Source organism: Hevea brasiliensis, chromosome 13 (genome assembly GCF_030052815.1).
Source record: "Hevea brasiliensis isolate MT/VB/25A 57/8 chromosome 13, ASM3005281v1, whole genome shotgun sequence".
In the NCBI taxonomy this organism is placed as follows: domain Eukaryota; kingdom Viridiplantae; phylum Streptophyta; class Magnoliopsida; order Malpighiales; family Euphorbiaceae; genus Hevea; species Hevea brasiliensis.
Window position 1 is genome coordinate 87,567,568 of NC_079505.1, and position 21,495 is coordinate 87,589,062.

At 35.1% G+C, this 21,495-nt stretch overlaps 4 protein-coding genes across 7 annotated transcripts; 3 read left to right on the forward strand and 1 right to left on the reverse strand.

Moving 5' to 3' along the window:
* Positions 1-395: 395 nt before the first annotated feature.
* Positions 396-6,406, forward strand: LOC110662203 (uncharacterized). 3 transcript variants are annotated; one of them, XM_021821101.2, is made up of 10 exons: positions 396-1,079; positions 1,489-1,575; positions 1,807-2,831; positions 2,950-3,038; positions 3,167-3,270; positions 3,364-3,463; positions 3,885-3,960; positions 4,066-4,180; positions 4,276-4,807; positions 5,696-6,406. In XM_021821101.2, the coding sequence occupies exons 1-10, from the start codon at positions 785-787 to the stop codon at positions 6,252-6,254; spliced, it is 2,982 nt and encodes a 993-aa protein (XP_021676793.2). In that variant the 5' UTR covers positions 396-784; the 3' UTR covers positions 6,255-6,406. The 3 variants fall into 3 exon arrangements, with proteins under 3 accessions (XP_021676793.2, XP_021676794.2, XP_021676795.2); XM_021821102.2 differs by having other exon boundaries at positions 441-1,079; positions 1,473-1,575; XM_021821103.2 differs by having other exon boundaries at positions 939-1,079; positions 1,478-1,575.
* Positions 6,407-6,987: 581 nt separating this feature from the next.
* Positions 6,988-8,761, reverse strand: LOC110662202 (60S ribosomal protein L36-2). Of its 2 annotated transcripts, none has more exons than XM_021821100.2 (4): positions 8,621-8,761; positions 7,809-7,904; positions 7,327-7,526; positions 6,988-7,189 (listed from the first exon to the last, which is right to left on the reverse strand). In XM_021821100.2, exons 2-4 carry the CDS (start codon positions 7,899-7,901, stop codon positions 7,159-7,161), a joined length of 324 nt encoding a protein of 107 aa, XP_021676792.1. In that variant the 5' UTR covers positions 7,902-7,904; positions 8,621-8,761; the 3' UTR covers positions 6,988-7,158. The 2 variants fall into 2 exon arrangements, with proteins under 2 accessions (XP_021676792.1, XP_057988721.1); XM_058132738.1 differs by lacking the exon at positions 8,621-8,761 and adding an exon at positions 8,382-8,555.
* A 3,607-nt stretch (positions 8,762-12,368) lies between these two features.
* Positions 12,369-17,768, forward strand: LOC110662201 (uncharacterized). Its single transcript, XM_021821099.2, has 5 exons — positions 12,369-14,001; positions 14,902-14,960; positions 15,577-15,705; positions 16,405-16,540; positions 17,261-17,768. The coding sequence occupies exons 1-5, from the start codon at positions 13,297-13,299 to the stop codon at positions 17,603-17,605; spliced, it is 1,374 nt and encodes a 457-aa protein (XP_021676791.2). The 5' UTR covers positions 12,369-13,296; the 3' UTR covers positions 17,606-17,768.
* Positions 17,769-18,730: 962 nt separating this feature from the next.
* Positions 18,731-21,337, forward strand: LOC110662200 (probable prolyl 4-hydroxylase 12). Its single transcript, XM_021821097.2, has 7 exons — positions 18,731-18,899; positions 19,319-19,435; positions 19,642-19,699; positions 19,774-19,875; positions 20,305-20,362; positions 20,470-20,639; positions 20,723-21,337. Exons 1-7 carry the CDS (start codon positions 18,823-18,825, stop codon positions 21,074-21,076), a joined length of 936 nt encoding a protein of 311 aa, XP_021676789.2. The 5' UTR covers positions 18,731-18,822; the 3' UTR covers positions 21,077-21,337.
* Positions 21,338-21,495: the final 158 nt, after the last annotated feature.

Consider the following 21,495-nt stretch of genomic DNA (forward strand, 5'->3'; position numbering starts at 1 on the left):
TGTTATTTGTAAAACATGTTACCTGTCGCAAATGATGGCATAAGAACTTAGGTACGGTAAAATTTGGTTTAGTAATATTGAAGTTTTTTTCTTTTTAAATTATAAAATTTTGAATTTAATCCGTAATAAAAAATGGTAGATAAAAACCCAATAAGACATAGAAGATATAAAAAAAAATAAAAAAAATAAAAGGGTGAATGGATTTAGGTTGTTTTATTCTGATTTAGTCAATTTTTTTTTTAAATATTATATATTTTTGAAGATATATTATATTCAATATTATATAAAAAAAATTTAAAGATATTCTTAAATAAGATTGTTCAATTGATCCACTCACCGTGGCATTTTGCTTTTCCATCGTGCTCATTTGCCATTCATTCTGTTCATGCAGCATGTTCTTTGATAGAAAACAATATTAACTCCGAACGAAACGGCAGCGTGCCGGCCCTTAGCGTGAACCTGTTAGCGGTCAGAAATTGGTTAGGTGTCCGAAATGGAAATCCCGGTGGGTTGTCGACAGGTGCTTCTAGAACAACTACAGCAGATAACGCACAAAAACATTTGATGAAGGAAAATACAAACAGATGCTGTAAGATCACTCACTCGACCCTACAACGCAGACGAGCTAAGATATAGAAAGAAAGAGATATAATATAACACCAAGCTTTCCTTGTTTCTCCAATAAACAAACAAATAAAACCCTAGATTTCTCCTTCAAAATCCCGATTCCCTTTCTCTCTCTTACTAATAATTTCGAGTTGACTCCTTGTCCATCAAGCTCTCAATGGCATCCATGGCTTACGCCTGCTCTCCGACCTCTCTCCAGCTTCGCTTGGCCATGAAAAGCAGGAACTGTAAGGAATCGCCTGCAGTTCTAATACGGACTCGGTTGAGGAAGCTGGATTCTCACGTTCGTGTGCTATGTGCGGCTCAAAATGGGAATGGAGTGGAACGGCGTCCTGAAACGTGTCCCTGGATTGCTTCAAGCGCTGCGGCGGATAATTTTTCAGGGTGGTTTGATTCGGATGATGGTGATCAGTCTCTTGAGTCCAAGTCGCAGAGGAAGAACTGGCTTCAAGGTATGAAACAGAGACTTCGTGCTGCAATGTTTCTAGAAAATTGAGCGAAGGGAAAGACCCTTGTTTTTTCTTTTCATGTTTTGCTTTATATTAGGCAATTTAAACCCGTCAATTTTCATTTTCGACATTTTAGGTAAAAGGTATCCAGTAGGTTTGGATTTATTCAATAAGGGTTGTCTATCGCGGCTTGAATGGTGGATAGAGATGAAGTTATTCTTGTTACTGCTCCTGTTGGAGTGTCGGGTTTGATTTAGCTCATGGGGCTGCTTGCTTACTTTGTATATTTACTCTATATTGAAATTCAATTGCTTCATTCTAAGATGAATATGTTTTTGAAGGCATTCATTTCAATTTTTACTCCTTCTCTAATTAATGGACTAATAACACTTTCAGAGTAGTTTGCTTTCAGGGATTGTGGGAGCTGGAGTAGCTGGTGTCATCCTAGTTGCAGGACTTACCTTTGCGGCATTGTCTCTTAGTAAGCGGAGCACTTCAAGTAAGTGGCTAACTTCTATTCTTGGAATACATTTTTTAACGCTGATTTAAAATTTTCAAAATTAAAGGCTTTAGGATGCCTTTGTATTGGATTTGCATTCTCATGAGGTGATTCTAGCTCTCTGTACTGATTTTTTCTTTTTAATAGAACTACTACAGTTGAGGGATTTACAATGCTTGTGATTCCCTTATTTTCTGCTGCGTGTGTTCTTAAACGTATTTTTGAACGTAGGACCAAAACAACAGATGGAACCATTGACTACTCAGCAGGAAGTTTCACTTTTCTCTAATTTGGAGGATGATAAACTTGAGACAAATAAAAGTGAGGAAAGCAGTGTGAAGCAAGATGATAGTAGTCTGGAACACAAGACAGGTATAGATATGGTTCTTTCTTCCTCTCCAGAACTTCTTGAAGCTCCCATTGAAAATAAACTCTGTGATAGCAGTCCAACCTCATTGGTAGACGATGATAATCACATAATTAGTTCCCATGATACCATTGATAAGGCTTCTATTCAAGATGATGTGCAATATGGATCATTTTCTGATGACAAGTCGGATGCTTCTGAAATGATTTCCAACTCACTGAATTTGCCTGATTCTGAAATTGCTGATAATAGCGTAGCTGCAAGTATACCTAAATCAATTTCAGGAATTGAGCAAAATTTGGTCAATGGTGAAACTGCAGATTTGTTGAATACAACAAATCCTTTCACTGACCACAAAGGGGGACTGCCTAGCTCAGAGTTAAAAGAGAATTCCGATTCTTCATGTGATTCTTCTAGTTTCCCTGTTCATGAATCCAGTGAGTCTGTAGATGTGAGCATTTCAGTCAATGCAACAATGGATGCAGTTATAGAACCTGGGATTGTTTACAAAGATGACAACGAGATTGTAACCTCACTTCCAACAGAAGAAAGTCTTGACACGAGCAAAACAATTCAGGCCTCAACTGGGAGAAATAGTTCATCCCTGGAAGTGAAATACTTAAATGAGAGTGAATCTTCTGGAACAACTTCTGTTTTTCCATCAGCCTATCCATTTGAAAGAGAGTGGGAAATGGTTTCTAGTGGTAAGACAATTGGAAGCAGAACGTCTTTTGTTCCACCACCATTCAGCAGTTCCTTCTCCTCCGCTGGTATACCTGCTCCATCTGTAGTTTCGGAAGCTCTGCAGGTTTCTCCTGGAAGGGTTCTGGTTCCTGCAATTGTTGATCAGGCTCAGGGACAAGCACTAGCTGCGCTGCAAGTTTTGAAGGTAACCCATTTCACTTTTTGTGGACCATATTATTTTGTAATGATGATGAGGCAACCAGTGTGTATAACATTTATACATAAATGGATTTGCAGTCAATGGTTTGAATATCTCTTTTCAGGTTATTGAGGCTGATGTTCTACCTAGTGATCTGTGTACACGTCGTGAGTATGCCCGTTGGTTGGTGGCTGCAAGCAGTGCTCTTTCAAGGTACAGACATTTCTTGATAATGTGACTGATAAGATTTAGATTCCGGGAATTTGGCATTTGATTAGCAGTACAAATTGCTCATCAGAAGTCAAGGACTTGTGTTATGATTGCCTTTTGTTTGCTTGAAGGAACACACTTTCAAAAGTTTATCCTGCAATGTATATAGAGAATGCTACTGAACTAGCATTTGATGATATCACAGCAGATGACCCTGATTTTTCATCAATTCAAGGTGAGGATTGCATCTTACATTCGTCATCTATGATTTAAGTAATAAGGCTTTAGTTTGTTGCATAATAGCTATTACCTGAGATGGATTTTTCAGGTTTGGCTGAAGCAGGACTTATCTCAAGCAGGCTTTCAAGCGGTGATTTGTTTTCGTCTTCAAATGAAGACCAAGGTCCATATTACTTCTCTCCTGAAAGGTGATAGAGCTTTTCTCGTGCAATATAAATTGTCATAATTTTATCATGTTAGTTTCCTTTCCTTCAATGTCAATTTCCTTCCATGAACTGCTATCTATCGGTGGAACAAGAAATTAGATGGCTGGGTTTTACCAATAACATCTTACTTTTCCTGCTAATCTTTCTTTTCTTTAACTGATATTGATAACTAAAGATGCTATCTAACCTAGTTGGTTGAACATTAGTACTGTACGGCTGTACCTATGAGATTGTCTTTAGGCTAAAATTCCACCTTTTTATGTGTTTTGTTATGTCTTCTAATGCTGTACCATGATGGATGAAGTTGCTCATCTTTTGGTTTCAATTGGGTGGCTTGAGTTATAATTTATTGTATTGTGGTTTTCCTCTTTTAGTATTTTACTCATCAAGCTTTTCACGGCAGCCCTTTATCAAGGCAGGATCTTGTGAGCTGGAAGATGGCCCTGGAGAAAAGACAACTTCCAGAAGCTGATGGAAAGGTCACATGAGTTTAATGCTTTTTTCTTTTCTTTGCTACCATATTGCATAGAGTTGGAAGTCATTGATCGGTGCTGCATGTTTTTTCTCTTTGTTGTCATTTGCAGATTTTGTACCAACTTTCTGGTTTTAGAGATATTGATAAAATAAACCCAGATGCATGGCCTGCACTGATAGCTGATTTGTCTACAGGAGATCAAGGAATAATATCACTTGCATTTGGTGAGTCATTTTAGCCTTTAATCATCTTTTCTAGATTTCATTTTGATTTTGATAGTGGATGTGCCTATGCTCTTTCCCCCTCAATTTTCTCTTAGGTTGTACAAGATTATTCCAGCCAGATAAACCTGTTACAAAGGCCCAAGCTGCTGTAGCTCTTGCAACTGGTGAGGCTTCTGACATAGTTAATGAGGAGCTTGCACGTATTGAAGCAGAATCCATGGCAGAAAATGCTGTGTCTGCACATAATGCTTTAGTAGCCCAAGTTGAGCAGGATATCAATGCAAGTTTTGAGAAGGAGCTTTCTGTGGAGAGGGAAAAAATTAATGCTGTGGAGAAAATGGCTGAAGAGGCAAGGCTTGAATTAGAAAAGTTAAGAGCTGAAAGGGATGCAGATAATATTACCCTGATGAGGGAGCGAGCTGCTATTGAAGCAGAAATGGAAGTTCTTTCAAGGTTAAGAAGTGAAGTGGAGGAACAGTTGCAAAGCCTTCTGAGTAGCAAGGCGGAGATATCATATGAAAGGGAAAGGATTAGCAAACTTCAAAAAGAAGCAGAAAGCGAAAAGCAGGAGATTTCCCGGTTACAGTATGAGCTGGAGGTTGAGCGAAAAGCCTTGTCCATGGCCAGGTAAAAGAAATTAAATGTGATTCTAGGAAGCAGTTATAAATAGTCAGCATGTGATACGGATGCTATAAAGCCAATACAGCAAAAACCATCTGCATATTAACATAGAAACAAATTTAAGATGGTAGACAATATGTAATAAGATATAATTTCATCATCCATACGATGGGTGTTGCTCAGCTAATGCAGATATTTGACATATCCTTTGTTCACCAATCATGCCACTAGGATGCTGATATAGGTCTTGGGCTCTAGCCTATTTATGGATGCCTGAAAACCATATTGACCACTTTAAGTTAGGATTGACTAAAAAATTTAAAGCAAGTCTTATTGTTTTACCTATAGAGAAAAATAGGATCTTGCCTTTCATGAACCAATTTTGGAAACAATTGCTGAATCACAATAAGCTGGTTTAGCAGATGCCAGATAGAACGGAAATTTGCACTTGTTCCTGTTCTTGAGAAGTACTTAGAAATAAATTCAGCACATCTTCAAACCAACAGAGCTAAAGCCCATTGGTGAGATTGTAAATTAGAGGATGTGATTTTACTTCCCTCAATATCAGGCTTGCGTCTCATTTGTTCAAAATTAATTTACTTCGATGCCTGCACACACATCATGATGTTCTGTAAATAATGAATTAGCTAATGTCTTTTTTGTAGTTGTGTTTGATACTATCATATTTGAACTATATTTTCCCAACTACCCTAGTTCTGAGGGTGATAAATTTTTGTTGTCTCACACTTTAGTTAACCAAGGACCTATGATTTGGCAAATAAAGTCCACAGAATTCCTTTATCAATTTGTGTTAACACATAGTGGTACTGCAAACATGTAAAATCATCCATAACAAGTTATGAACTTCTATGCATTTTAAACCATGTGATTCAGGGCTTGGGCAGAGGACGAAGCAAAAAGAGCAAGAGAACATGCAAGAGCCATTGAAGAAGCTAGAGATCGTTGGGAGAGGCATGGCATCAAAGTAGTAGTGGACAGTGATCTTCGCAAAGAGAGTTCTGCTGATGTTACATGGCTTGCTGCAGCAAAGCAGTTCTCTGTTGAAGGAACTGTAAGCAGGGCTGAAAAATTGGCGGGCGAGCTCAAGCTAATGGCAGGCAATGTAAATGAGAAATCTAAGGAGGTGATTCATAAGATTATACAGAAAATACTCATCTTAATTTCACTTTTGAAGGAGTGGGCTTTGAAGGCAAGTGCACAAGCGAAGGAACTTAAAGATGCCACTATCTCGAAGGCAAAGGGATCAATAGAAGAGTTGCAGAAAAACACATCGGAATTTAGTTTAGCCATCAAAGAAAGGGCAACAGGGTCAATACAAGGGTTGCAGCAAAGCACTGCAGAGTTTAGTGTGGCTATGAAGGAAGGTGCAAAGCGGGTTGCAGAAGATTGCAGGGAAAGCGTAGAGAAACTCACTCATAAGTTCAAATCATGAATGTTTACTGTATTATTACTTTCCTATTGCGCCAATAATAAATTTTGCCCGCAAATGCAGTTGCTGCTGAGAACGTAATCCTCATTGTATTACTTTCCTGAGTTTCCATCCTTATTTTTGAAAAGTACTCACTGGTTCCGACGCTCTACCAATACAGAGAGAGAACTGCAGTTTTATATTAAGATTCAGATTGATGTAATTTACATGCTCACGATTTTTTTTTTTAACGCGGTTATGCACTAGTTCACCGTTTGAAAGAAAACAAGCTGCTATAATTGGTTATGGTTTTTAATCTCTTAAGTCCAACTAACCAATATGATGTCTAAACACGGCCTCTGCATACAGATAGGGGGATAAGGCAAGAATTCACGATGATACCTTGCATAGGGTTGGTGAAAATTTCTAATAAGATTATTTTTCGATTAATTCTTAAAATCATCACAAAACATAAAATAATTCTCCCCAATCCGACTGAACGTCCAAAACTAAATTGTGGAGAGAAGATCGGGAAACATTAACCCATAACTTGGGCAGATAGCACAACGGGAATCACACAAGGCCTCAGTGACGGGAGCAACGACCCTGGACAAACTTCGCCTTTTCAGTAAAGCACTTGCAAAGTAAAAGCATTTGCACTGCGGCCAATCAAACGTCTAATACCATTTCAATGGCTAGCGCAGGGGAAGGATACAAAAAGCTGCCACCCAACACATTTTTCACATCCAAAAACAAATGGCACAAGAAAAAATTGTGGATAATGAAATTAAAAGGACATCATTCCTTCCAATTAAAACAAAAAGTTCTTAGCAGAATCTTCAGTGTCTAAACAAAAACATAGCAGACGGCCTCTAGCTACTAACTTCTATAAAAGATGGAACCAACTACTTCAAATTAGTGAGTTTTCTCACTTCTTTTTCTCACCACCTCCAGCAGCCCTGAAAGATTGTCATAGAAGAAAAGAAATTTCAACATACAATTAAAACCCCAAAAGAAGGTCAGCATACTAGTCTAAAGTGCATTGATAGGTTGTTTGTAAACACAAAAAAACAATGAGAAACTACAATCCTTGTACCTCATCTTGCGGAGAACATTGGACATCTCCTCACGCTTCTTCTTGGCCCTTTTATGCGTGCCCAACTTCCTCTTGGCTAACTTCAAGGCACGCTTGTCCTTACCAACTTTCAGAAGCTCAGTGATCCTCTTCTCATATGGGGCAAAACCAGCAACTTCCCTGATCAAACTCCTCACAAAGTGGACCCTTTTGCTGGTTTTCTGAACAGGAAAACATTATAATATCAGCAGTCTGTTATGCTCAAACAACACCAAGGCCATAAAGTATCATTGAGTCGACCATTCATCTAAGTGGAATAGAACAGCAAACGCACAAATGTATTTGTATGCATCCAACATAAATGCAGCTTGTATGCTTTCATGGGTATGATATAGCTCTAGAATCCAGACTAAAGAATCATGTCTAATTCATTTAAAAATAAGATACCAATGTAAAAAGGATGAAATAGACTAAACAGATTTGGTTAATAAAAATCAACTTACCCCTTTGCGATCAGAAGGACGTGGGGCTAATTCTTTCTTGGTTACAACATGACCTTTATTAGGTCCCACAAAGAGGCCTGTATTTGGAGACATTACCTACAAGAAAATTGCCATGCACTTATCATTTAACATAAGGGGCACTCATTCAAGCCAGCATCACAGTGATCATTAAGTAGATTCAACTAACTCAAAGTAATCAATTATACAACAGCTCATTTGCTCTTAAATATTGCCCCATTCCAAAATCCCAATCACAATTGTAACATTTTCCGCGGCTCCATTACAAGGAAACATAGTCGTCTCTTTTATGACTCAGTTACTTGAAACGAAGATCTATAATCGTTAATCTGACAACTCCCATTAAATCTATTGATGCATCAGCTAATCCAACAAAAAATGCACCCAATAAATGAAGAGCAAGAACTCCGATCCCAATGAAAAGCTTTAAAAAAATGGAAAAAAAAGCAAGCAGAGTTGACACGTAGAGCAATGAGTTTATATCTCCCAGGAAAAAAAAAAATACAGTTGAGAAACTACAAAGTGAACATTCTAAACATGAGATAGAAACCATACAGAACATAAACAAATCTGTGATAGATAACATGAAGATCTAGTGCTTTTTTAAATAGTTTCTGCAAAGATCAAAGTGGGCTTCACGGAACTGTTACTCTCATGGACCTAATATACAACTTCTTGCAGGTGAGATTTCATTTCCTAGAAAATCTGTAACACGAAATTCTTTTCTCTAATTTGAGTTTCTCAATAACCAAACAGAGCATCTATTTCTAACAGGAGAGAAATTTTTGAGTTACCTCTAGACAAATGGCAGTAGAGATGATCCGAGGCGGGCTGTTGAGTAGAAATTAGGGTTTCGGTTTGCTTTTGCTTTTATATGCACCTTCTGGACACGAAAGTCTTGAAGTTTAGGGCAATTCGGTCACGTCGGTAAATTGCCTTTAGTTAAACGCTGTCGCTTTAAATTTAACGAAGTATAGCGAAAATGCAATGATGATAACTTCTAAACAATCTTATTTTAAAATATTTAATAAAAATAATTCGTATAATTGATTCATATAATTTTTTATAAGAAAAAATTTTTAACTTCTTAATTTTATTTAAATTATTTTAAAACGTAAACAAAAATTAAAAGATAAAATATAAACATTTTAAAAGTTTTATATTAATTCACTTTTTATTTTTTAAAAATTTCTTAAATAAACAAAATTAATCGTAAAATGTCCTGTTGTAATCATTTCATGGAGCTAATAAAAAAAAATCTTATGAAAAGAATAAAAATGAAAGGAGGTTTGCTTTATCATACTATTCAATTTTGATATAATACCTTATTGATTGATTTCTCATATTTTGTGTAACAATTTGAAGTTGAAATTTAAAATATCGTTGCTTTTAAAAATTTTAATAATTAAGAATAAAAATATTGGCATTGGAGCCAATATGAGAAGATTGTTGGATGGTATGTGATAAATGATGGCGTAGGGAAGGATTACTTTTTTATATGGAAATTTCTTATTTACATTTAAGGTGTATAAATATTTAAATAATATATATATATATATAAAAGAGATTTACCGTAATTTTAATTAAAATGATTTTTGATAATTGACTGAGTGTATATATCCGAATATGGAGAATAATTACTTATTTTATATATCGAACGAGAATCTCTGAATTTTTATTTTTTGATGAGATAAGGTTCAGTTCTTTTTCTTAGTGTTAAATCATGATCTCTTCTGTTCTTCAAGGGTGAAGGCCTCTTCTCTTCCGCCTGAGAATGAATTTAATCCTTCTCCCTCTTTAGGTGGTTGTATATAGGTATTTTGGTGTTTTGCATTTCAAGAGTTTACAATGACGAGGGATACAAGTATATGGCATGAGCAGCTTAATTTTTGGACTATGCATGTTGGTAGGTTGTTATGATGTAATGGGAGCTTTTGTATCAACATGGGCTACTCTGTGAGGTGTGATCTAGGAGGTCAACTCGAATGGTGCGAATGGGATGCTGAAGAGGCTCCCCATTGCTGGCCTTTGCTATTTTTGGTGCTGATATGGTGATGTGAAGTTTCCATAATTCTCCGAAAATTAGAGTTTATGTGTAGCCATAGCCAAAGCTTCATGTGATCTAGTGGGTCAACCCAAAAAGGTGCGAATGGGACGTTGAAGAGGCCCACTATTGCTGCCCTTTGCTAGTTTTGGTGCTAATCTTGTGATGTGAAGGTTCTGTAGTTCTTCGAAAGTGAGAGTTTCTGTGTAACCATACCTAGAGCTTCATGTGATTTAGATGTAGCCTGGTGATTATCTTTCGTTCTCGTGTGTGTAACGTGGTGGTTTTTACAGAGTGAATGATTTAGCCTTTAAAGACCCTAGTGTGCGCTTCAATTTGTTTAGTCCGTTGCTGGTGATAAAGGTTCTACAAGGATGTGGGCACTCTAGTGAAATGCTAATCCTTCTTAGGGTGTTGCTTTCCAGTTTGCACTAGGTTTTTGGGTTTTGGTGTAACTCACCCCTACTAAGGTTCTGATGAATCGGTGTTGGATGGCTGCTAAGCTAGTTTTTCAGGCTATGAACTTATTTGAGTCTCAAAACCTTTTATAATGGTGTTTGTTCTTGCCTAAATCTTTGAACCTCTCATTGTATTGGACTTAAAGCTCAGTTTTATATTAAATCAAATCTTACACTTCAAAAAAAAAATTATCTATTTTTATATTAAACATATTTACGTAAAGAAAAAAATAATTATTTTTTCATTATATAATACACTGATTATTATTTTTTATTAAAAAAATTATACAATTTTTAACTTATATGTTAGTTTCGATCACAGTAGAGCAGGTAAGTAACTAGAAATTCAAGCAGATGAACGTGATTAGGATGCCAACTTCATTATATTATAATAATGTATAAAATTATTATATAATCATCTGAATTTGGCATTATATGCCGACTTCCCTACCTTTTCAAAAAAAAAAAAAAAAAGCTCATCTTTAAATTAATTAGGGGAGCTGGAACTCAATTTGTGCTGATTATTGTTTAATATTTCTCACAATCTCACCAAACTTGCAATGCAGATTCCGAAGAAACAGAAAAGCATTCAATTTTCTCAATTCCATTATCCAATCATGGGGGATTCTATGCAAGGATTACAATGGATAAAATTTTTTATGGTACTTAATTCGATCGAATCTTAATAGAATGAATTTAGATATTATATAATTAGGTTTTGAATTAGTTCAAGTTTTAAAAATAATACTCATTGCGAATTCGGATTTTATGTGTTGAGTATCCATTATCCGATTTCATTTATATAAATATTTAATTAAATATAAAAAATATATTTTTATAATAATATTTATAAATTTTTATATATTTTATTTTATATAAAATAGAATTTAAACATTTTATGAAATTATTAGATTTTTAAAATATAAATTATTAATTACAATAGTTTTTTATACAAAATATTAATTAAAATATATAAAATTAAATAGGTGTAAGTTTTTTTCTAGTAATAATAATCAGGTTTAAGACGGATTCGGATAGTTGAGAATAAATTTTAAATAAATATGAGACGAGTTCTCATTTTAATAATATTAATCAACTTCAAATTTAGGTACGAAGATTTTTACATTCTATCTAATGTCATATCTAATTTGATTTTCCTTAGCAAAAATGAATTTCTTTGTGCCTTTATAGTTCATTCCCTCATCCTAATTTGCTATGATAAGTTCCTTTATTACATAAGCTCAATTTTAAACACCTTTCACGATACATCATCTTAATTCAACGTGTCACAAATTTTATTTTGATAAAATTTAAGTTTAAAATAATATATTCGATTTTTATTTATTTTGAAAAAATATTTTTTCAGAATAAAGTTTTTACTCATCAAACTTATTATAATATAAAATTTTTATAAAAAAATATTTATTAATTTATTAACTATCATATACGGCTAATAAAGTCAATTGACCTTCACAATATATTAATTTTCTTTCGTTTTGTTTTACCAAATGGCTATATTAATTTTCATTTGTTTACATTTAATAATAAAATAATTCAAAAATAAAATTTTTATAATTTAAATATTTTTCACAGTATTATAAATTAACAGAAAAATAATGTTTTGCAGTACTCTCCAAATAATAGAAAATGTTTTTATTTTATTTTTAGTATTCTAAGTTATAATTAAATAATAAAAATAATATGATCAGTTTCTATAAATTAAAATTAAAAAAAAATTGAATTATAAAAATCCAATATCTCATCATCCATACACTTAATTAGTAAAATGTTAGAATGGTGAGATTATTAAGTGCTGCTTGCACATGTATACTTTGTTCATAATTATGTAAAATTTATTTATTTTTTTATTTTATATATAATTAATTTTTAAATAATTAATTTTTTTAATGTAAGAGTAATGCTCTAAAAATATTCTGTAATTTTTTCTATAAAAAAAAATTTCTATAATTCTTTTTGCCAAATTGGCTCTTTGACTTGCAGTTGGCCCTTTATCGCCAAAATCATCAGCATATAAATTATGCTAATCTCTGTCTCTCTCTCTCTCTCTCTCTCTCTCTCGCCAACAGCCGAGAACAGGGTAGGATGGTAGACACTGCAAGCACGTGCCTCAATCTCTCTATGTTTTCCATGGAAATTTGCCTCTAATTTTCTCATTTTTCACGGTCAGAAGTCATTCTAAGAAAGCCTCTCTTTTATTTTGTCTTGTTCTCTGTTCTTTTCTTATCTTCGATGATCGTCAGTTAGCCGTGACCCAGATCAGTTTATGTCCGTCTTGAGTTTTATTTTTTTCCTGGGTCTCCATTATTTACTTGCAACTTTCAATATAAGCTCTGCTCAGCGGTGTTTGGACTCTGTATTGATTCTTCATCTCCTGCATATAATCTTCTTTCTTTTTGTCAAAGTTGTCCTCTTGTTTATGTTGTTTTATGCAATTTGTATTTTCTGCCCTTCTCTAATGCTTCTATTTGAATTCCATTAGTGTTTTTCATTTTCACATTGTAAGGAAACTTTGATTGGGTGATCCCTATGTCTAGTGTTCACAATACTTACAAGCTGTTAATCAACTGACTTATTGTGATCTTGGTCAATATATATCTCTGTCTTTCAATTGACTTCATTTTTACCTGGTTGAGATCTCAATTTATAGCTTAAATGAGCCTTACAACTCATTTTCTTATGCTTTAGTTTCTACGCCCATTTCAGATTTTCAGTTCTTGCCTGTTGCCTCACTTCAAATTGTGCCCTGGGTACTGCTGATAGTCTAGTAGTACTGTTGTGCAAATTTTTGGTGTCAATTTAACTCTCACATTACAAGTTGACACAGTTATTTAGATAATCTATATATTGTTCAGCATCCTAGAATTTACTTGCCCTTGGATCCTTTTCGATTCATGCGCCAAATCCTTGCCCATTGATATACGTTAGAATACTCTAACTGTAGGCATCAATGTCAATCTTATGTGGCTTACCTCTCCTTGAGTGTGTCTACTGTCTAGCATGTGCCCGCTGGGCATGGAAACGGTGTCTCCATTCCGCTGGTCATGACAGTGAAACTTGGGGCCTTGCAACTGCAGAAGAATTTGAGCCTGTTCCTCGCCTATGTCGCTATATTCTAGCCGTTTATGAAGATGATCTTCGGCACCCTATGTGGGAGCCGCCTGGAGGGTATGGAATAAACCCAGATTGGGTAATTCTCAGAAAAACTTATGAGGATACTCTTGGAAGGGCCCCTCCCTATATATTGTATCTAGATCATGATCATTCCGATATAGTTCTTGCGATCAGAGGCCTTAATCTGGCAAAAGAAAGTGACTATGCTGTGCTTTTGGACAATAGACTGGGGAAAAGGAAAATTGATGGTGGGTACGTCCACAATGGACTCTTGAAGGCTGCTGGGTGGGTTTTGGATGCAGAGTGTGAGATTTTGAAGGAGTTGGTAAAGAAGTATCCAAATTATACTTTGACTTTTGCAGGACATTCCCTTGGGTCTGGTGTAGCTACGATGTTGACATTGGTGGTAGTGCTAAGTCGGGATAAATTGGGAAACATTGAGAGAAGAAGGGTCAGGTGCTATGCTATTGCACCGGCAAGATGTATGTCGCTTAATTTGGCAGTCAGATATGCAGATGTTATTAATTCTGTTGTGCTGCAGGCAAGTATTATAAACTCTTACTTGTTTGGAGAATTATATGAATAAAAATGCCTCTCATGATACCTCGGCAACTTTTAGTCTTTTCTTCATTGGTTTTGCTTCTACATTTTATTTTGGAAGGTGTCACAATTCTTGTTAGTTTGAAATGGTTGTCGCAGTTTTTTCCTTCTATTTTTCATTCATACTTGTTCATTATCATAATAAGTGTTCCCAACATTTTTCTGTTTCGAACTTTGAGGAAATGCTTTTCAATTGGAAGTTAGGATACTCCCATACTTTGGGACTTCCATTTTTCTATCATAGGTAAGGAGAAAAAATTGTAATAGAGGTGCAAAGGTCTTGAAGGGTTGCTGCAAAAAGATAGCAAAGGTCTTGAAGGGTTGCTGCAAAAAGATAGCAAAGGTCTTGAAGGGTTGCTGCAAAAAGATTAAGTTCTCACATGCAAGACAACAGGTTGAAAATATTGTGTACACATAAACACAAAAGTATACGGTGAAAACATTAATTAAAGAATTTTTGCTGTCTGGAGAGGATTCATGCTTATAGAGATGCTTACCTCGCTTATCATGGAGTTTTATGTAGAAATTCCTGATGAAGTTGATAAAGGACAATGAATTTTTGGTCTACATCTCAAAAGAGGATTTATATATGTGCTGGAGTTTGATGAGAACTATATCATCGGTTAAGATTTAGGATAGATCTCACATACAAATTTGTCAGTGCATCCAACATATTGAATGACGGGGTGTTCTTGTTTCCCATTTGTAGTAAATCCTTGGGGTAATTATCAATGATGATGAGGCTTTATAGATGATATGGTTTCATTATGTTGCTAACCTGAATATATGAAATTGTTAGTCATCATATTTTGATAAATTTAACTATATTTCACTGGAGCAGGATGATTTCTTACCACGGACGGCCACACCCTTGGAAGACATTTTCAAGTCACTTTTCTGGTATAGATTACTTCTTTCTATTACAGTTTTCTTCACTCCTAATAATGTCATTAAACTTTGTGGGTTCTGTTTGGGAGGTCAATAACGCACTTGCACATCCAAATATGTTGTCCAAATGCAATTTTTGGAGTATGATATGCACTCTAGTAATCTTCTTTGAAAAGGCTACACCATGTCCGCATCATCCAAGTTGTGGTGCTCTAATTTTGTTTAGTGAGTGAACTTATGAAGCACAAAAGGAATACATTTAAAATGAACCATTGAATGAAGGGAGTCTTGGCAAACAAAGTGCTTGCACTTGTTTTAGTGATGGACTGTAGTTATCCAAGAATCTAGTTCACTGATTTCATTAATTTTTGGGTATCTCAAAGGCTGGGGACTTCCATTTTTTTTATCTGAATCTTAGTTTAACACATTTGCAATGTTTATTCAACATTTTTATTATTCTAATTTTAGTTTTTGTTGTCCCAAAATCGTCTAGAGTGGAGAAAGAGAATCCATATTGCCGACCTCAATAAATTTTTGGAGTAAAGGCTTAGTTGAGTTGAGTTAAGTTAGTTTTTGTTGTGTATGTCAACTGATATCGATTATGCTAGTTTTCTATTTTGTTCGACAGTTTGCCATGCCTACTATGTCTAAGGTGCATGAGGGACACATGTATACCCGAAAAGCATCTGCTCAAAGATCCAAGGAGACTCTATGCACCTGGTCGCCTCTATCACGTTGTTGAGAGAAAACCTTTCAGGTATGATCACACACAATGATCTAAGTTCTATCAAATATTTACTCAACTAACACTATGTTAAGATGGAGTGAGGAGAAGGGAAAAGAAGTTTTATCAAATCAAAGAAAGGGTTATGGAATATAATGGAAGTAAAAAATCTCAGCCCCTCTTATTTGAGAGGAAGTGACAGAAAGGGAGGTAGGTAAAATATTAAAGTTACAAAAATGTTATCATTCTTAACTAAGATGAAACAGGATGTAGAAGGATAACAAAGGCAATTTGCAATTTATGCTTCAACGATTTAACTTATCCTTCTTAAACCCCAAATTGGGGTGTAAGGATATAGGTAGAGCATACAATTACAGGTTAGTACTGCTGAGATAATGTTTTCTTTCCTAGTTTTTTGTGGGGAAACATTAATATATAATCTGTCATAGACATTAGAGATTTACTTTAACATGGTATATCTATGAACTAGTAATGTTTTCATATTAGAGAAATCATACAACTGTGTCTGATTGGGTTGGCTGTCAGGGTATAGCCTACGAGTGATTTAGTAAAAACAGGGGATCATATAATAGTTCCTGGTCTCCACGGGCTCTGCCATTTAGATCAGGAAGGAACAATTAAGTTCAATAGTTATTCTGGTCAGTTTTATCCTGTAATGAAAATTTGAGTTATTACCATTTTTGGATGGTCATGTATGAATTTTGTTTTCAGAATGGGAAGATTCCCCCCAGTTGTGAGGACAGCAGTACCAGTGGATGGCAGGTTTGAGCATATAGTTCTATCCTGTAATGCCACTTCTGACCACGCAATCATTTGGATAGAGAGAGAAGCCACGAGGGCTCTGGATGTAAGTTTTGTTTCTCTTACAACTTTGATATTTTTGTTGGTTTGAGCAAGTATTTATTATTTAAGATGGTCAGCAGTATCATTTTTATCTTTTTGGCTCGTTAATTGTTTAGATGGTCTGTTTACTGCTCTGGAAATGGCAGACAGACTTTGGTTAGTCAGAAACAAAAAATGCTACCCTCCAGACCATTAACTACTGTGTATGTGTGTGTGTAGGGGAGTGTGCTAGCGTGTTCATATTTCCCTTCTTTTTCCTGGATGGAATGAGTGCTGAGAACTTCTGTAGCCCATCATTTCCATTGAATTGATCTTTTCGTCCCTGCACTCTAAGTTGCGCTTTTTTCTTTTTTCTTTATCTTTTTTAATATTGTTTGTTGTTTTAGATTTTAACCATACAACTGGAACAAGGTAAATTTCTTTTTGAGTCGCATATTTTTTTGTCTTGGATCTGTCGACCTCAATCTGTGTGATTAGTATCACTTTTAGTGGTGATTTCAGATTTTTCTAGCTTATATGGCCAAAGTCTTGCTGATGTCATTTTCTTTCAAGTGTGCGCTTGTTGATATTTTAGGCTAATAAGAGATGGTACTTCGGTGCGGATTATTTTTATTTATTTATTTTTTCCTGTCCTAGGAGAAAAGAGTGTGGCTCTGTTAGTCAGTTTAAGAAAATTACTTTAGAAACTCTGTACTAATCCTGAAACCCCTTATCATGAACTCAGCTAATGCTGGAGAAAGATCATATCATGGAGATCCCAGTAAAGCAAAGGATGGAGCGGCAGGAGACTTTGGCCCGTGAACATACTGAGGAGTACAAGGCTGCACTACAGAGAGCTGTTATACTGGCTGTGCCGCATGCATATTCACCTTCTCAGTATGGAACTTTTGATGAGCAAGAGGAAGGACTCAAAGGCCATGAATCACAAATATCATCAAGTGGGGAATCTTCTTTTGGTTCTTCAAGGAAAAGAATGTCGAAAGAAAACTGGGATGAATTGATCGAACGTCTATTTGAGAAGGATGAATCTGGTCATATGGTGATAAAAAAATCACATAGGAATGATTGATAATGATGTAGCGGTGTAAGGATATCATGAAAAAGAGTTGAGTATGAGTTTGCGGCAAAAAGAGTTATTCCTTGATTCATTTGTACAATAATTTTACTTCAATTGATTTTTGCATTAGCTAATGAAATGATTAAGTGTCTGTTTGGTATTGTGTTTAGAGAAATTGCTTTTCTGAATAAAAATACCATTTTAGATGCTATTGAAAAAAATAATTTGAAAAAAAATATTTTGTTATTTTAGTGTTCTTATGGTTAGAACTTATTAAATTGAACTTTAAATTATTTTTAATACTCTTTAATTAATATATTTAAAAAAGTGATTTTTTTAATAGTAGTTTCAACAGTAATATCAAATAGGTTCTAATATAAATGAACGGGGAGAGCAAATCAACAAATGATATGCATTTCAAATATTATGGGTAGAAAAGGGATGGATAGGAATGTCACTTTTCACATTGAGATTTCTTGAGAAAGAACATGGTAGAGACTATAGAGACTGATTGAAAAAGTAACCAACCAATATTCGTGCTTTTGCAAGTGAGCTTGCAGTAGAAGAAACCTGTTGGTAGCTGCGAAGATAAGTATCCACTTCAAACACTCAGGTACTGAGGTGGGGCTTAACCACGTTCAAATCCCATGGCATTGACACTGCTGCTCATTGAGCATTGCAGTTGAGAGTCAGAATTTCTTTCCATCCTAAAATTAATAAATACATAAATAAATGATATTTTCAGCAACGTTTCTGTTTGATTTACAAATTTTCTTTGTAATAACTAAAAAAAATACCTAGTTTACTTAGTTTAGTAAATGAATTTCTAGTTTAATAAAGAAATTTAAAGTGAGTAGAGTGTGTTTATGGTTGGTCATTCGAGATCTCACATGAATATGAAGGGTGTGTACATAGCTTATATAAAATGAGGAATTTTAATAAAATTATTATGATTTTATTAAGATATCGAGTACTCTAATATGCATTTTACTTATTAAAATGAAAAACCGTAGGGAGATATAAGGCTACCTTAGGGCATGGGCCAGTCCAGTAGCCCAGCAGTACAATAAGCCCAAAGAAGATGTCCAACTAAATTCAACACTGTTGATATAAAATAGCAACCAAGCTCAAAATTCGCGCATATATTTATGGAAAATATTGTTGGATTTCTATGTCCATTCCCCAATTCATCAATTTTGGATCTCTGAGGATCGTTTTCTCATTCATTTATGGCTTCCTCTGTTTATCTTATAGTTTTTGCGGTTCTCACAGCTGCAGGTCCATTCTCCTATTGTTTTGCGGAGAGGTAAAGAAACCCATCTTAGTTTTCAATTTCACTTTCAATGAATTACTCTTTGATTTCGTATTGTAACTTGGCGATTTGGCAATACATGTTAAAAATCGTTATTTTCTTGATCTGGGATTTCTTTTTCTGAATTTTGAAAACATTTTATGTGTTTATGAGCTCTGCGATATTGGAATGCAGGAGCGACTTTCCTTTTCTTCTCGAGCGATGACTTCTTCCTTTTCCTTTATATGAGGGTGTTATGAGCTATGAACTATTTACAGTGGGTTTTTGTGACATTTTTCTTAGATTGTCATTTTTTTTCATATCTGTGACGTGTTTGAAGGAATTAAGGAAATATACTTCTCTTTATCTTCTTCTGCTGCCTTCTTTTTTTCCTTAAATGAGTAATTTCTCTTGTATCATGATCATTTGCTTAGCCGGAAGGAATTGAGGGATAAGGAGGTCAATCACGAAACTATCATACTACTGGGAAGCTCAATTCGAACCAACAGAGTTAACCCATTGCAAGTTGTCCAACTCTCCTGGCGACCAAGGTCAGGTACATGGATTAAGTTGGTATTAAGTTTCTTGTATGTATGTCATGGTCCTCTAGTCATTTTTGTAAGTCTGCTCATTTACTTAATTGATATTTTTGGCTGAAGATTCAACTTTGAATCAGAGAAATATCCCCCAAATGATGTGATGTTTAATGACTTTGGCTTATTTAGTGAAAAACCTGACATTATTTTTCTTGCTTTAGAGTGTTCTTGTATAAAGGCTTTCTAACGGATGAGGAATGTGATCATGTTATTTCTTTGGTAAATCTTTCTCTTGTTAATTTAGTTAAATCTCTTATGTCTGGCATTATTTGAAATTCTTGCGTTGGGCTCAGGCACAAGGTGCAAAAGAAGCATCTATGAGAAAGGGTGATGATTCAGCAAAAATTGTGGAGAAGGGGCTACATGCAAATTCAGAATTTCTTTTAAACATGGATGTAAGTTTCCTTATTGGCTCTATTTTAACTTAACCCATGCACTCGGGAGTATAGTTTCTTGAATTGTGGATCATATGTTCAACTCTCTACACTTAGGTGTGTGAACTCTAAACTTACATTCAAGAGATCTGTTTCTGTGTCTGGACACGCATGAAAAGTAGTTTGAGATTAGTTTTCAATTTGTAATTGCCAAATGATTAATATGTCAAGGCTCATTCCTTGGTCATTAAGTCTAAACTTCTGATTTTATATCTTCTTATGTGACCTTGGTACTTTATCGAACTTTCAACGTTTTTGACTGGCTGTAGTTAATGCTGAAGATTGACTGGTAGTTACTGGAAAAGGAAGAGATTTGATGTGCTGCATTCACATTCTATGTCAAGGCTTATGTGATTTTCACAATTTCAAATCCAGTTTTGTGCCTTGTAGGATAATCTACTTGCAAGGATTGAGGAGAGACTTTCAGCGTGGACTTTCCTTCCCAAAGGTATTTTTCCCTCACTGGCGTATCTTCCTGGAATACTGTTTTTGTTTTCTGAGTTACTTATCTGATCTTTTGATTTGTATCTTTGCTTAATTCCTATTATACTTCAGAGAATGGGAAGCCCCTACAGGTCATGCATTATGGGGTCGAAGACGCCAAACAGAAGTTTGATTATTTTGGCAACAGATTATTGATTTTGAATGAGCCTTTGATGGCAACCCTAGTTTTATATCTCTCAAATGTCAGTCAGGGTGGCGAGATCCTCTTCCCCAAGTCAGAGGTCAGTGAGAAATCTTGTGAGCTCTTTAATTATTAGGCTTTTGAATCCTCCTCATTTATTAATCTGTGTTCAAACTGTGACAGCCAAAGGGCAAAATTTGGTCTGATTGTGGAAAGGGTAGCAACTTACTAAAACCAGTTAAAGGGAACGCAATTCTGTTTTTCAACGTGCACCCTAACGCTTCTCCTGACACAAGTAGTAGCCATGCTCGATGCCCTGTCCTTGAGGGGGAAATGTGGTGTGCCACCAAATACTTCATTGTAAAAGCCAGTAGTGGAGGAAAGGCCCTGTCTGAATCAGATGTCAGCGAATGCACTGATGAGGATGACAGTTGTCCCAGGTGGGCTGCTCTTGGGGAATGCCAAAGGAACCCAGTGTTTATGACGGGTTCTCCTGATTACTATGGGACATGTAGAAAGAGCTGTAATGCATGTTGAAGGGAAAATTTGCATACATTTGCTTTATAAATTCAGAGCATAATATTTGTTTTTTTGGTGCATGGTTATGTGCTGAGATTTTGAGCAGCTAGAAGAAGATTTCATTTATAGGATTGATTTAAATAAGAAAATTTGTAGGTGACCAGCCGGACGAAATGATCTTTGTTAAGCTTGTATCTCTGATGACGGTGCTATTGCAGTATTACCCAAGTAGTTCATCTCCGTATAATTAATAAATCATTCATATTATTAATTTTTATATATTATTTAATTAGTTAAAAGATTATAAGTTAACTAAAATTTTAAATTAAAAATTCTCATTTTAAAACTAACCTTCACTAATAAAAAATAAAATTAAGAAATGATAAAACTTAGTTTCTCTCGTTGGCATCCGCCCCTTCTCTCCCCAACCTAAACTT

What these genes read in the sequence shown, in the direction of transcription:
- LOC110662203 (XM_021821101.2), top strand. Translation starts at nt 785, where the DNA reads ATGGCATCCATGGCTTACGCCTGCTCTCCGACCTCTCTCCAGCTTCGC. An exon ending in CTGCGCTGCAAGTTTTGAAG is followed by an intron (nt 2,832 to 2,949) that starts GTAACCCATTTC and finishes ATCTCTTTTCAG; the next exon opens with GTTATTGAGGCTGATGTTCT. An exon ending in TTCCAGAAGCTGATGGAAAG is followed by an intron (nt 3,961 to 4,065) that starts GTCACATGAGTT and finishes TGTCATTTGCAG; the next exon opens with ATTTTGTACCAACTTTCTGG.
- LOC110662202 (XM_021821100.2), bottom strand. Translation starts at nt 7,901, where the DNA reads ATGTCTCCAAATACAGGCCTCTTTGTGGGACCTAATAAAGGTCATGTT. An exon ending in GTCCTTCTGATCGCAAAGGG is followed by an intron (nt 7,527 to 7,808) that starts GTAAGTTGATTT and finishes TTTCCTGTTCAG; the next exon opens with AAAACCAGCAAAAGGGTCCA. An exon ending in AATGTTCTCCGCAAGATGAG is followed by an intron (nt 7,190 to 7,326) that starts GTACAAGGATTG and finishes ACAATCTTTCAG; the next exon opens with GGCTGCTGGAGGTGGTGAGA.
- LOC110662201 (XM_021821099.2), top strand. Translation starts at nt 13,297, where the DNA reads ATGTCAATCTTATGTGGCTTACCTCTCCTTGAGTGTGTCTACTGTCTA. An exon ending in TTAATTCTGTTGTGCTGCAG is followed by an intron (nt 14,002 to 14,901) that starts GCAAGTATTATA and finishes TCACTGGAGCAG; the next exon opens with GATGATTTCTTACCACGGAC. An exon ending in AAGCCACGAGGGCTCTGGAT is followed by an intron (nt 16,541 to 17,260) that starts GTAAGTTTTGTT and finishes TCATGAACTCAG; the next exon opens with CTAATGCTGGAGAAAGATCA.
- LOC110662200 (XM_021821097.2), top strand. Translation starts at nt 18,823, where the DNA reads ATGGCTTCCTCTGTTTATCTTATAGTTTTTGCGGTTCTCACAGCTGCA. An exon ending in GTGGACTTTCCTTCCCAAAG is followed by an intron (nt 20,363 to 20,469) that starts GTATTTTTCCCT and finishes ATTATACTTCAG; the next exon opens with AGAATGGGAAGCCCCTACAG. An exon ending in TCCTCTTCCCCAAGTCAGAG is followed by an intron (nt 20,640 to 20,722) that starts GTCAGTGAGAAA and finishes AAACTGTGACAG; the next exon opens with CCAAAGGGCAAAATTTGGTC.